The sequence below is a fragment of the Orycteropus afer genome, unplaced genomic scaffold, assembly GCF_000298275.1.
Source record: "Orycteropus afer afer isolate SDZICR_OR568_19922 unplaced genomic scaffold, OryAfe1.0 scaffold00466, whole genome shotgun sequence".
Lineage (NCBI taxonomy): Eukaryota > Metazoa > Chordata > Mammalia > Tubulidentata > Orycteropodidae > Orycteropus > Orycteropus afer.
Window position 1 is genome coordinate 1,893,142 of NW_006922053.1, and position 11,413 is coordinate 1,904,554.

The 11,413-nt window shown below is 59.2% G+C and overlaps 2 protein-coding genes across 2 annotated transcripts in view; both read left to right on the top strand.

Moving 5' to 3' along the window:
• Positions 1 to 1,286: 1,286 nt before the first annotated feature.
• Positions 1,287 to 2,391, top strand: ADAT3 (adenosine deaminase tRNA specific 3). Its single transcript, XM_007954616.2, is given in 2 exon segments — positions 1,287 to 1,328; positions 1,330 to 2,391. Coding segments are annotated over 2 exon segments (1,104 nt in total).
• A 277-nt stretch (positions 2,392 to 2,668) lies between these two features.
• Positions 2,669 to 11,413, top strand: part of SCAMP4 (secretory carrier membrane protein 4) — a 15,188-nt gene continuing 6,443 nt past the window's right edge. The window contains exons 1-7 of the mRNA XM_007954617.1: positions 2,669 to 2,722; positions 3,595 to 3,729; positions 4,308 to 4,346; positions 5,127 to 5,187; positions 6,244 to 6,372; positions 6,794 to 6,950; positions 8,441 to 8,542. Of these exons, the coding sequence (XP_007952808.1) occupies positions 2,669 to 2,722; positions 3,595 to 3,729; positions 4,308 to 4,346; positions 5,127 to 5,187; positions 6,244 to 6,372; positions 6,794 to 6,950; positions 8,441 to 8,542 (677 nt within the window). The remainder of the gene's footprint in view (positions 2,723 to 3,594; positions 3,730 to 4,307; positions 4,347 to 5,126; positions 5,188 to 6,243; positions 6,373 to 6,793; positions 6,951 to 8,440; positions 8,543 to 11,413) is intronic.

An 11,413-nucleotide genomic window follows, 5' to 3' on the forward strand; every position in this document is an offset into this window, starting at 1 on the left:
GGCCAGTTTCCTCCTGGGAATTTGCTGTCACGCTGACACTGCGGGTCATATCCTGTGGGGTGGGTACATGCCTGAGCTTGGCCAATTACGTACCGAGAGGTAGGTACACACCTGGGCTTGGCCAATCAGACACTGGGTTGAGTTCAGTCAGTCACGTGCTGGGGGTGAGCACATGACTGAACTTGGCTAATCAGACTATGTCCTGGGAGTTTTATCTTGAGCTTCCTGCCAGCTGCTTCCTAGCCTGGCCACTTAGTGCCTCCCCTGCGCAGGACAGGGATGCTGCTGTTCAGGCTCCTGGAGCACACAGGAGCCATCTTGGCCAGTGTGAGCTCCGTGGGCTGGGTATGCGGGAGGGAGCGTCTCAGCACCACTGAGACACGGGCTTTTGCAGCAGCAGTTTTTACCTCCACCTTCTAAGCAGGAAGGGAACGTCCTTGAAGCACGTTTCCCGCCTTTGCTGCGTTTGTGGTCCTATAAACAGTGCTGTGTCAGCAGAGCGCTCTAGGTGTGGTCAGGCGTGGGAGGAGGCCTCTGGGCCACCTGGGTGTGCGGGCCCAGCTCCCACGGCACTAGGAGGGGTGCCATCCGGCCCCCAATAGCTGAGATTTAGATTATTCTGTTAAAATGTGCTTTTTTCCTATTTGTTTCTTGCCCTGAAACTGGGACCTTGGGGTGAGAGTGCCTGTTTAGTGGCTCCTGCTTGCTCAGTTGCTTCTGAACCTACTCTAGGTCTGAGACAGCCAACAATAGTGCCTGTTGTGTTTATGTTTATATTCGATGGAATATTGCTCAGCCCTAAAGAGGAGAGAAGCTCTGACACAAGGTACAGCATGGACAAGCCTGGAAAACACGATGCTCAGTGAGAGACCCAGGCACGGAAGGCCACAAAGCATCTGAGCTCACTTCTGTGAAATGTCCCAGACAGACAGAACCGCAGACCCAGAGAGCGGGCCAGTGGTTGTCAGGGCGGGAGCTACTGCTAGTGGAGCGGGGTTCCCTTTCGGGAGATGGCAAGTTCTGGAACCAGGGTTGGTGGTTGCACGACTCTGAATGTGCTTACACCACTGAGTTGTGTGCTTTAAGCAGGCGCGTCCTACGGTGTGTGGATCGTATTTCAGTTAATAACAACGGCAAAACAGCAATGGTGATGTAAACTCTGCAAACCCGGAGTTGGATGTGAGCAGGGGTGGGCCTGGCATGCGCTTTACAGGGCTGGAGCTCTCGTGTGGCCTTAAGATCCAGCACCTCCTGGGACAGACTCCTCGGCTTGCCTGCACCAACGGATGACGCTCTGCCCCCGTCTCTGTCCCCACAGTCGGAGCCTGGCCACGGATGGAGCCGCATAGGAATGAGGAGGCCGGGAGCCTGGAGCAAGAGCTACCATCACCACCACCACTGGCGTGGCAAGCGCTGCCCATCCTGTCCGAGCAGCAGAGCGAGGCGGTGGAGCTGGTGCCGGCCTACGCTGCACCCGTGCTCGACCCACGCCAGACCTCCCGCCTTGTCCGGGAGCTGTCGGCCGCCCTGCCACTGCCTGCCCAGCCCCACCTCAAGCGGGTGAGGCCAAACCTGGACGCCTGCTGCCCTCATGCACTCGAGCTGCTGCTGTGCCTGGCAGGGCCGGCCCAGGGTGCATGCTCGCTCAGTGAGCTGCTGCCACCGGCTGTGGACCCAAACGGGCTGGGGCCACCCTTCTTAGTACCTGTGCCTGCCCGGCCCCCTCTGACACGCGCCCAGTTTGAGGAGGCGAGGGCCCACTGGCCCTCAACCTTCCATGAGGACAAGCAGGTGACCCGTGCGCTGGCCGGCCGGCTCTTCTCGGTACAGGAGCAGGCCCGCATGCAAGGCCACATGGAACGGGCCGTGCGGGCTGCGCAGAAGGCGGCCATGCAGGGCCTGCGAGCCGTGGGTGCTGTGGTGGTAGACCCAAGCTCAGGCCGCGTGCTGGCCACAGGCCATGACTGTGGCAGCTCCACCAACCCCTTGCTGCATGCCACCATGGTGTGCATCGACCTTGTGGCCCAGGGCCAGGGCCGCGGTGCTCACGACCTCAGGCTCCATCCTGCCTGCTCCTTCACGCCGGCTGCCACCCCGCAGGCTGTCCGGCCGGGCACTGTGAGGAAGTTGGACTGCTGCGATGAGGACGAGGATGGGCTCCCGTATGTGTGCACTGGCTATGACCTGTATGTCACCCGCGAGCCCTGTGTCATGTGTGCCATGGCCCTCGTGCACGCGCGTATCCGTAGGGTCTTCTACGGGGCACCCTCGCCCGACGGCGCCTTGGGCTCTCGCTTCCGCCTCCATGCCCGGCCCGACCTCAACCACCGCTTTCAGGTGTTCTGCGGTGTGCTGGAGGACCAGTGCTGCCAACTTGACCCTGACACGTAGACACTGCTGGGCCAGCTCCATGGGTACGTGATCCCATCGCAGACTCTGCAGGTACCCTGTCTGCCCAGAGCTTCCTCCCCTCCTGGCGCCCAGAGACCATGGACAAGGCACACTGTGACCTCATCAGAGACCCGACCCCGAAGACACCCTGTCTTCCCAGAGCTTCCTCCCCTCCTGACGCCCAGGGACCGTGGACAAGCCACATTGTAACTTCATCAGAGATCGCACAGATGTCCCGTCTGCCCAGAGCTTCCTCCTGTCCTGATGCCCAGGGACCATGGACACACTACGCTGCAACCCCACAGACACCTCCACCTGCCCATCGTGCACGGTGCATCTGGCCTGAGCCAGGCTGTCCCTGCAGTCACACATGACGGGGGGCTGGTTCCTGCCAAGAATGTGTGTTGCCTGGACTGGAGCATGTGGGGCACCTGGCACTGGGCCTGCTACTTAGGGGTCACGGTGGCCCTGTGATGCTCCCCTGCATCCCAGGTTCAGAAAGTGGGTTTGATGTGTGGGAATAAACAAGCAAACCAGGCCTGTGTGTTGATGGAGATGTGTTGTGCCGGCCACCAGTCGCCAGGTTAGCGTGGCCATTCTGCAGGGTGGAGTCCACACACCTGCCCTGGGCCATCTGGCTTGTGAGATAGGGCAGGTGTGCTGCATAGGATGACACCATCAGAAGGTTGTTGGGGGCTCAGGGTGGTTTCTGGGGGGCAGAGGGCTCCAACAGTGCCACCATTCTCTTGGCCTTGGAAGGTCTGCATGAGCTGGGTTGTGGCCTGACCGGCTGTGTCTGATGCCATGTCCTGCCACTCAGGTGGAGGGAAGGGACCTAGGGGGACAGTACAGCCCCTGCAGCATGGCGAGGACATCTGCAGGGCGTGTGTCATGCTTTTGTCTGACCAGTGAGTGCCAAATGTCATTGATGACCATATTAGCTGCCGGGGCGGTGAGGAGCCCTAGGCTCAGGGGACAGCCCCAGCCCCTCCCTCAAGAGCGCTCTGCCTGTGGAGGCCAGACGCCAGATGACTGCTGGGGTGGGCTGTGTGCACTGGCCCCAGGCAGGGACCCCTGGCCCAGTGGGTGGGAAGGGGCGGAGCGGGACCAGGCGACAGTGGCTTCCATCCTGGCTCCCTGTATAGGCTCGCTTGGTCCAAGTTAGGGGTGTGAGGTCCCCCTGAGACTCTGTGTCCCCCCAAGTCCAAGCAGTGGGCAGTGAGCTGGGGAGACCCTGGAAACCTGAGTGTCATCGGGACCACGTCACCACCCCTGCTGGGGAGTCCAGACCCCGCTGGCCGGCCCATTCCCTTCTGGACCTGCCTGAGCTCTGCTCAGGTGCCGTGTCCAGGGGTGCTAGGTGCTGCCATGGTGCTGGGTGTGTCACTCGCATTGGGAGTCATGGGGGCAGGAACGGGTGCAGGGTGCAAAGTCACCCAGCTGCTCAGAGAGGTTACGCGGCCTCCCGTGGTTACACAGCCAAAGCACCAGGCCAGGAGCCCCACTCCGTGGCTCGAACCCAGGCTGCTCAGAGAGGTTACATGGCTGCTTGAGGTCACAGAGCCACAAGCACCCGGCCAGGAACCCCACTTGGTGACTTGGACTAGAGCCATTGGAGGGGAGGCAGCGAGTTGGGGGAGAACTTCCTGTGTTCAAATGCCCTGGAGCATGGCGGAAGGGCTGGGTCCTGAGGGGACATGGCACAGGGCCTGGATACCAAGCCAGTGTCACCAACTGAGCTGCCAGCCCTTCAGGGAGAGCCTACAACATTGGGGAGACCAAGGCACGGTCAGCAGCTCTGTTCCTGAGGATAACCTGGCCGCTAGGCCCCCTCTCATGGCGGCTACCTGAGCCTGTGTTGGCACCGGGCCCCCTTTGTGGCCCTGGAGGCTGACTGTCACTGTCCTCTCTTCTAGGTGGACCGTGGCTTCAGCCCCGTGCCGCAGACATGTCAGGTAAGTCCTGACCGAGGCCACAGGTGGGAGTCGCAGACATAGACAGGTGTGGCAGTGGGGCCCATGGTATGCTGGCATCCTGTCAGAGCAGGGAGGTGGAGTGAGGAGGCCCAGGGGTGGGGCAGGCACCGGACCATCCATGTCCCCACTCCGTGGTCATCCCTGTCTGCCTCCACAGCACCCCTGCCTTCCCCAGGCTCCTGCTGGTGGCAGGGCTGGGCCCTGACCCCAGGCATATGGAATCTAAGCAGAACTTCCTGATGGTGGGGCTCAGGGCTCAGGAGGGCCATGGGGTGGGGCCGTCGGCCTTGCCTCCTCCCCGTAGAAGCAGGTGGCCCTTCCTTGCTGTGATGGAGACAGTGCTGGCTGAGGTGGTGGAGTGTGTGAACCCATAGAGGCTGGGGAGGGCTCTGCAGGGGGAGACCCCAAGAGTGTGGCAGGCTTTGCTCTCCGGGGGGGCCCTGGCCTGTGGCTGGCTCTCTGTGAGGCTGGACTGAGAAGAGGCAGGGTCTTGGAGTAGCACTGGGTTCCTGCTGGGTGATGCACAAGCCAGCCCAGGGGGCAGAGCGTGGCCACCAACGGGGCCTCAAGCCCCCTCGGCACGCACCTGGGGCCCGTGGTGCTGCCCCACTGGGACTGCCTCCTCCACCTCCCTCCTACCTCCCTGCCGCTCCCTGCTCCGGAACCTGGCAGCCATCAGCCTGCCCCAGGGCTTTGCAGGGCTAATCCCTCTGCCTCCCTCCCACCTGCCCTGCCTCTGCCTGGAATGCTCTTCCCCAGGTCCACCTGGTTCTATCTCCATCCTCCAGGCTGTCCTTCCCACGGCCACCAGAGGGTGCCCGTGAGCACCACTGGCCCTGCTGGGCTCCGGGCTCCCACCTCCCTGCAGCCCACAGGCTCCTGCCCTCCCCCCCTCCTATCTCCCCTTCACTCACTCTGCTTCAGCCACATGGGCCTCTTTGCTGTCCCCTCAGCCTGCCAGGCCCAATCCTGCCTCAGGACTGGTGCACCGGCTGTGCCCTTGTCTGGCACACTCCCCCAGAGCCCCCCCTTTACCTCCTCCCTCCTTCCAAGGGAAGCGCACCCTGAGCCCAGCAGAAAACTGCACCTGACTGTCCCGTCTTTCTGTCCATCCCGTCCCCCCCTGCCATTCCTGTGCCCTGACTGTCCCATGTGCCTTCCCCGTGGACTGCCACACCTGCCCACATCCCCTGTCTGCATCCCCGGCCCCTGGCTGCTTGGCGTCTGCTTGAGGTTGGTCTCCCTATTCCCGCTGGGCTGGGCCCACAGTAGGAATCCCCATCTCTCTTGTTCACTGTTTGGCTTTGGTAAGCGTCAGGAAGTAGCTGTGGAGTTCCCAGTGATCAGAACCTACTATGGAAGTCTGGGTGGGGTGTGGCTCTCGGCCACGTGCCGGAACCTCCCTGAGCCCAGATGGGAAAGCCTTTGGGCTCTGCCGCTGAGCCTGCAGGGGCCACCACTGCCACGGGCATTTCGCACTTGTCTAGCAGCTCACGCCACACCTGCTACTCCTACTCTGCTGAGGCAGGAGTCCAGCACAGGTCTAGGGCCTCCCTTCTGGAGGCTCTGGGGACAGCGACCTCTGGCCTTTCCCGGCTTCTAGAGGCCCCTGTTCTTCGGTCCCTGGCCTCTTCCCGCATCTGCAAAGCTGGCAGCAAGTGCCTCCCAGTCTCTCTCTGCTTCCACCCTCACATCTTCCTGACTTTGACCTCTTTCTCTTGGGTGAGGACCCTGTGATCACGTGGGCCACCAGGTGGCCCAGGTTCATCGCCTGCCTCCGGGCCCTTCATGTCACCCATGTGCAGGTCCCTCTGTCCGCAGGCCCTGGGACCAGGCCAGGGTATCGTGTAGCCCCAGCCTGGCATTCACTTTGCAGGAAAGGAGAACAACTTCCCACCGCTGCCTGCCTTCATCCCCCTGAAGCCCTGCTTCTACCAGAACTTCTCGGATGAGATCCCCATCGAGTACCAAGGCCTGGTGAAGCGCATCTACCGTCTGTGGATGTGTAAGCCCTCCCCCAGCAGACAGCCCCCAGAGGCCTGTGCACACAGGCGGGCAGCCAGGCACGGCCATGGCCACAGCCGGCCCTGGTGCCCCTGACAGCCCCAAGGCCAGGAAAACCCGACAGGACAGTCCCACCCTGAGGGCATGTGACCCGGCTGCCCAGCCTTAGCAGCATACTCCGCTCCCCCCAGCCCCACCCCCACCCCATGTTCCCAGTAAAGCTCTGGGGACAGGCTAGTGGGCAGAGGCAGCGGGAAGTGGGGTCCTGGCCCAGCAAGCCAAAGCCCTGGAGCCCTGCTCCCTGGCCCGGTCCCTGCCTATCTGGGGGCGGGGAGAGGACCAACAGAAGCCCCTGTTACCAGCACCCGGCACAGTCCTGTCCTCACTCCCACTCAGTCTCCTCCTCCCTGTCCTACCGCCAGTTTACTGTGCCACCCTGGCAGTGAACCTCGTCGCCTGCCTGGCCTGGTGGATCGGTGGTGGCTCTGGGACCAACTTCGGCCTGGCCTTCGTCTGGCTGGTGCTCTTCTCGCCTTGCAGCTACGTGTGCTGGTTCCGGCCTGCCTACAAGGCCTTCCGGTGAGTGCCCACGGCCAGGGGCTGGCGCTGGAGCTTGCTGCCGCTTACTCTGGACACAGGCTCCCAGGCTTTCCAGGCCTGCCTCCCACCTGGCCCAGGCTGGCCGGGTCTACGCCGGTCCAGTGGCTGATGGCTGCCCTCTCTCTTGTCCAATCCAGACAGCAGTTTACATCGGGGGTTGCAAATGGCAGCCCGTGGGCCAGGTCCACTGCTGCCTATCTGTGATTTTTGTTATCTTTATTAGCAACTGCTATGCTGACATCCCATTCACACACCTCAGATCCTCCCTTTTAAAGTGAACGACTTAGTGGCCTTCGCAGAGCTGTGTAGCCACCACCATTTCTAGTCCTAGCACATTCCCACCTCCCCTTAGTCCTTAGGGATGCCCTGGGCTGAAGTCTCTGCAGCTGTCCCCTGCCCCAAGACCAATGTGGAAAGAAGCTCTGATTGGAGGGCATCTTGGGGTCCCTGGTGCTCTGTCCTCCTGGCCTCATAACAGTCAGCGTGTGGACTCCCCACGTGGAGCAGAAGGTGCCCACACTTGGCTGCTCGCTGCAGGTTTGGAGGCTCCAGTCGACCCAGAGGGACTTGGAAGGGGGGCATGGTGCGCTGCTTCCAACAGATCAACCATTGAAAACCCTTCGGGGCCCATTCTTGCTCTGACGCATGGGTCACCATGAGTGGGAACTGACTGCATCTGCTTTAAGCCATGTGGGCGGCAGCTTGCCAAGTGGGAGGCAGGAAAGTTTCGGATGCAGTGGAATTACTTAAGTTCTTTCCTAGTAACGTGTCTGCCAGGTTGGCACGTCTTCTCGTAAGCAGCCAATCTGGGCATGTGGGTAGGGACTCCTAGTCGACACGTGGCAGTGTCTCCAGAAGGAGTGGAGCCTCTGAGTCATGCAGATAAGGGGCTCAGCTGCTTCCTGAAGGGTTAGAGGTTCAAGCCCCCACAGAGGCTCCTCAGAAGAGGAGTCTGTTCCCGTCACAGCGACAGCCGAGGAGACCTGTGGGGCAGTTGTTCTGTCACACAGGGCAGGAAGGGCAGAATCGACCCCACAGCTCCCCTCAGCAGCAGGCTGTGTACAACGTAACATTAGCTGTTGTCACCAATTGTAAGTATCCAGAGGCACTGGTCACTTCAGGAGGTTCCCAGGCAGTCACACAGTTAGGCCTCAACTACCAGCTGAGAGGTCGGTGGTCAGAACCCTCCCAGGCCTCTCCAGAGAAAGGCCTGGTGATGTGCTTCTGACAGACCGGCCATCGCACCCGGGGGCAGTTCTGACAGACCGGCCATTGTACCCCAGAGAGCACAGTTCTGCGCCACACACATGGGGCCACCATCAGCCGGGCGGGCCTGAAGGCAGTGGACCAGGGCCTGCTCACTGGCCAGAGTCGGAGCCTGGCTTCCGTCCTCGCCCCTGAGCTGTACAGCTCCCCCCTTGGGCAGCGTCTGAGCGGCCAGCCCCCTGTAACAGCCTGCCTTCCTCCAGGGCCGACAGCTCCTTTAACTTCATGACGTTCTTCTTCATCTTTGGGGCCCAGTTTGTCCTGACCATCATCCAGGCCGTCGGCTTCTCCGGATGGGGCGCGTGGTAAGCCTGGCCCATGAGGGCCTGACCTGTTAGCATTGCAGAGGCAGCGATACATACCTGGGAACTGAGGGGCTCTGACCCGGGTACAGGGATTCCTTAGGGTGGGCTGAGTGCCATAACAGCGTGGTGGTGGCACAGTGGTTGGACCATCGTCTCTCAGGCAGCAGACCTGAGAGTGTGTCAGGCCTCAGTGTGTGAGGTGGCCCCTATGCTCTGACATCCCCCCGCCTCCCGCCGCCAACTCCACAGACAAGGGAACCAGCTCATGCGAGGGTAACCCGGCTCCCCACATTGCCACAGGGACCCTGCATCCTTCCTCACCAGCCTGCCTCGCCTGTGAGGTGGGGGTCCCACCTGCCAAGCCGACAGGGCACTCTCACATGGAACCCGCCACCCCTGCCCATCCTCATCCCGCTCCCTTTTCCGCCTTCCCGGGTCAGGGCCGCCGGGCAGTTCTGCAGCTGGCCACCAGGGGGCAGGCATCACCCGACACTCGGCGCTTTCCTGGGGGAAGAAAACTCCACTGCAGGTCACCTGATGGTCGGATTTTTTCACACCATTTCTCTGAGGGAGATTTTTACCTTACACAGAAGCAGTGGGCGTCTTCCTGTGCACACCTGTGTCCCCCCACCCGTCCCTGACGGCCCGCCGACCCCTCCCTGGGACGGCTAGGAGCAGACGCGTGGCTTTGGCTGTGTCAGGCTGCATTTGCGGCATCTCTGCCCGGCTCTGTAAGAGGACAGCCTCCCAGCACGGGACTGCTGCTGCCTGCTGTCAGGTGCCAGCGAGCTGATTCAGAGACCCTGAGTGTGGCAGAGCTGCCGCAAAGCCTGCCTGGGCTATCGCCTTTACAGGAACACATCGCCAGGTCTTTGTCCCGAGGGGGTGCTGGGTGGGTTCAGACTTCGGGTTGTTAGCTGAGCATTTAACTGATGCACCACCAGGTCTCCTTACCATGCCGTTACCCCACCTACAGCACCAGCAGGAGCTCCTCATGTAATCAGCGTAGAGAGTTCATTTCACACTGCGCCATTTGTCTTGTTTTTAACCATCTCTATGATAACACATGACAAAATACTGGTAGCCTTTCAGCCATTTCAGGAGGTGGCATGTGATCAAGAACCAATGGTAATAGAAGAAGAAGTCGAAGCTGCACTGAAATAATTGATGAAGAACAAGGCTTCAGGAATTGACAGAATACCACTAAGATGTTCCAACAAACAGATGCCCCACTGGAGGCACTCACTCGGCTGTGTCAAGAGATTTGGAGGACAGCTACCTGGCCAACTGACTGGAAGAGATCCATATTTGTACCCATTCCAAAGAAAGGTGATCCCACAGAATGTGGAAATTATCAAACAATGTCATTAATATCACACACAAGTAAGATCTTGCTGAAGATAATTCAAAAATGGTTGCAGCAGTATATTGACAGAGAACTTCCAGAGGTGCAGGCTGCATTCAGAAGAGGACATGGAACAAGGGATATCATAGCTGATGTCAGATGTATCTTGGTTCAGAGCAAAGAATACCAGAAAGATGTTCACTTGTGTTTTATTGACCATGCAAAGGCATTTGACTATGTAGATTATAACAAATTATGGATAACATTGAGAATAATGGGAATTCCACAAATCTGTGCACAAACCAGGAGGCTGTTTGAACAGAACAAGGGGATACTGCGTGGTTTAAAATCAGGAAGGGAGTGCATCAGGGTTGTGTCCTTTCACCACACTTACTCAGTCTGTATAATGAGCGAGTAATCTGAGAAGCTGGACTATATGAAGGAGAATGTGGCGTCAAGATTGGAGAAACACTAACAACCTGTGATACACAGACGACACACCCTTGTTTGCTGAAAGTGAAGAGGGCTTGAAGCACTTTGATGACTACAGCCTTCAGTATGGATTACACCTCAACATCAGTAAAATGAAAATCCTCACAACTGGACCAATAAGCAGCATCATGATAAATGGAGAAAAGATTGAAGTTGTCAGGGATTTCATTTCACTCGAACCCACAACCCATACCCATGGTAGCAGCAGTCAGGACATCAGACATCGTACGGTACTGGGCAAATCTGCTCCAAAAGACCTCTTGAAAGTGTTGAATAGCAAAGATGTCACTTTGAAGATTTAACCCAAGCCATAGGGACCATCCCTGGAGAAGGTCGTCATGTTTGGTAGAGGGTCAGTGAACACGGGGAGGAGCCTCAGCAAGAGGGCTTGACACAGTGGCTGCTACGATGGGCTCAACACAGCGAGGACTGTGAGGACGGCACAGGACCGGGCAGGGTTCCGTTCTGCTGCATGTGAGGTCACCTTGAGTAGGAGCCGACTCGCCAGCACCCGACAATGTGACCTACAGAGGGAGCCTGGTAGTGCAGTCGTTAAGCGCTCTGATGATAACCAAAAGATTAGTGGTCTGAGCCCACCAGCCACTCTGTGGGAGAAATATGAGAAATATGAAATCTGCTTCTGTGAAGATTGACAGCCTTGGAAACTGCGTGGGGCAGTTCCTCTCTGTCCTCTAGGGGCGCTGTGAGTCATTGACTCCACGGTATTCAGTTTGGTATGGGCTTTGCTTCTGTGAAGATCGGCAGCCTTGGAAACCCTGTGGGGCAGTTCCACTCTGTCCTCCAGGGGCGCTGTGAGTCAGAATAGACTCCAGGCAGTGGGTGTGGTTTGGGCTTTGCTTCTGTGAAGATCCGCAGCCTTGGAAACCCTGTGGGGCAGTTCCACTCTGTCCTCTAGGGGCGCTGTGAGTTGGAATAGACTCCAGGCAGTGGGTGTGGTTTGGGCTTTGCTTCTGTGAAGATTGACAGCCTTGGAAACCCTGTGGGGCAGTTCCACTCTGTCCTCTAGGGGCGCT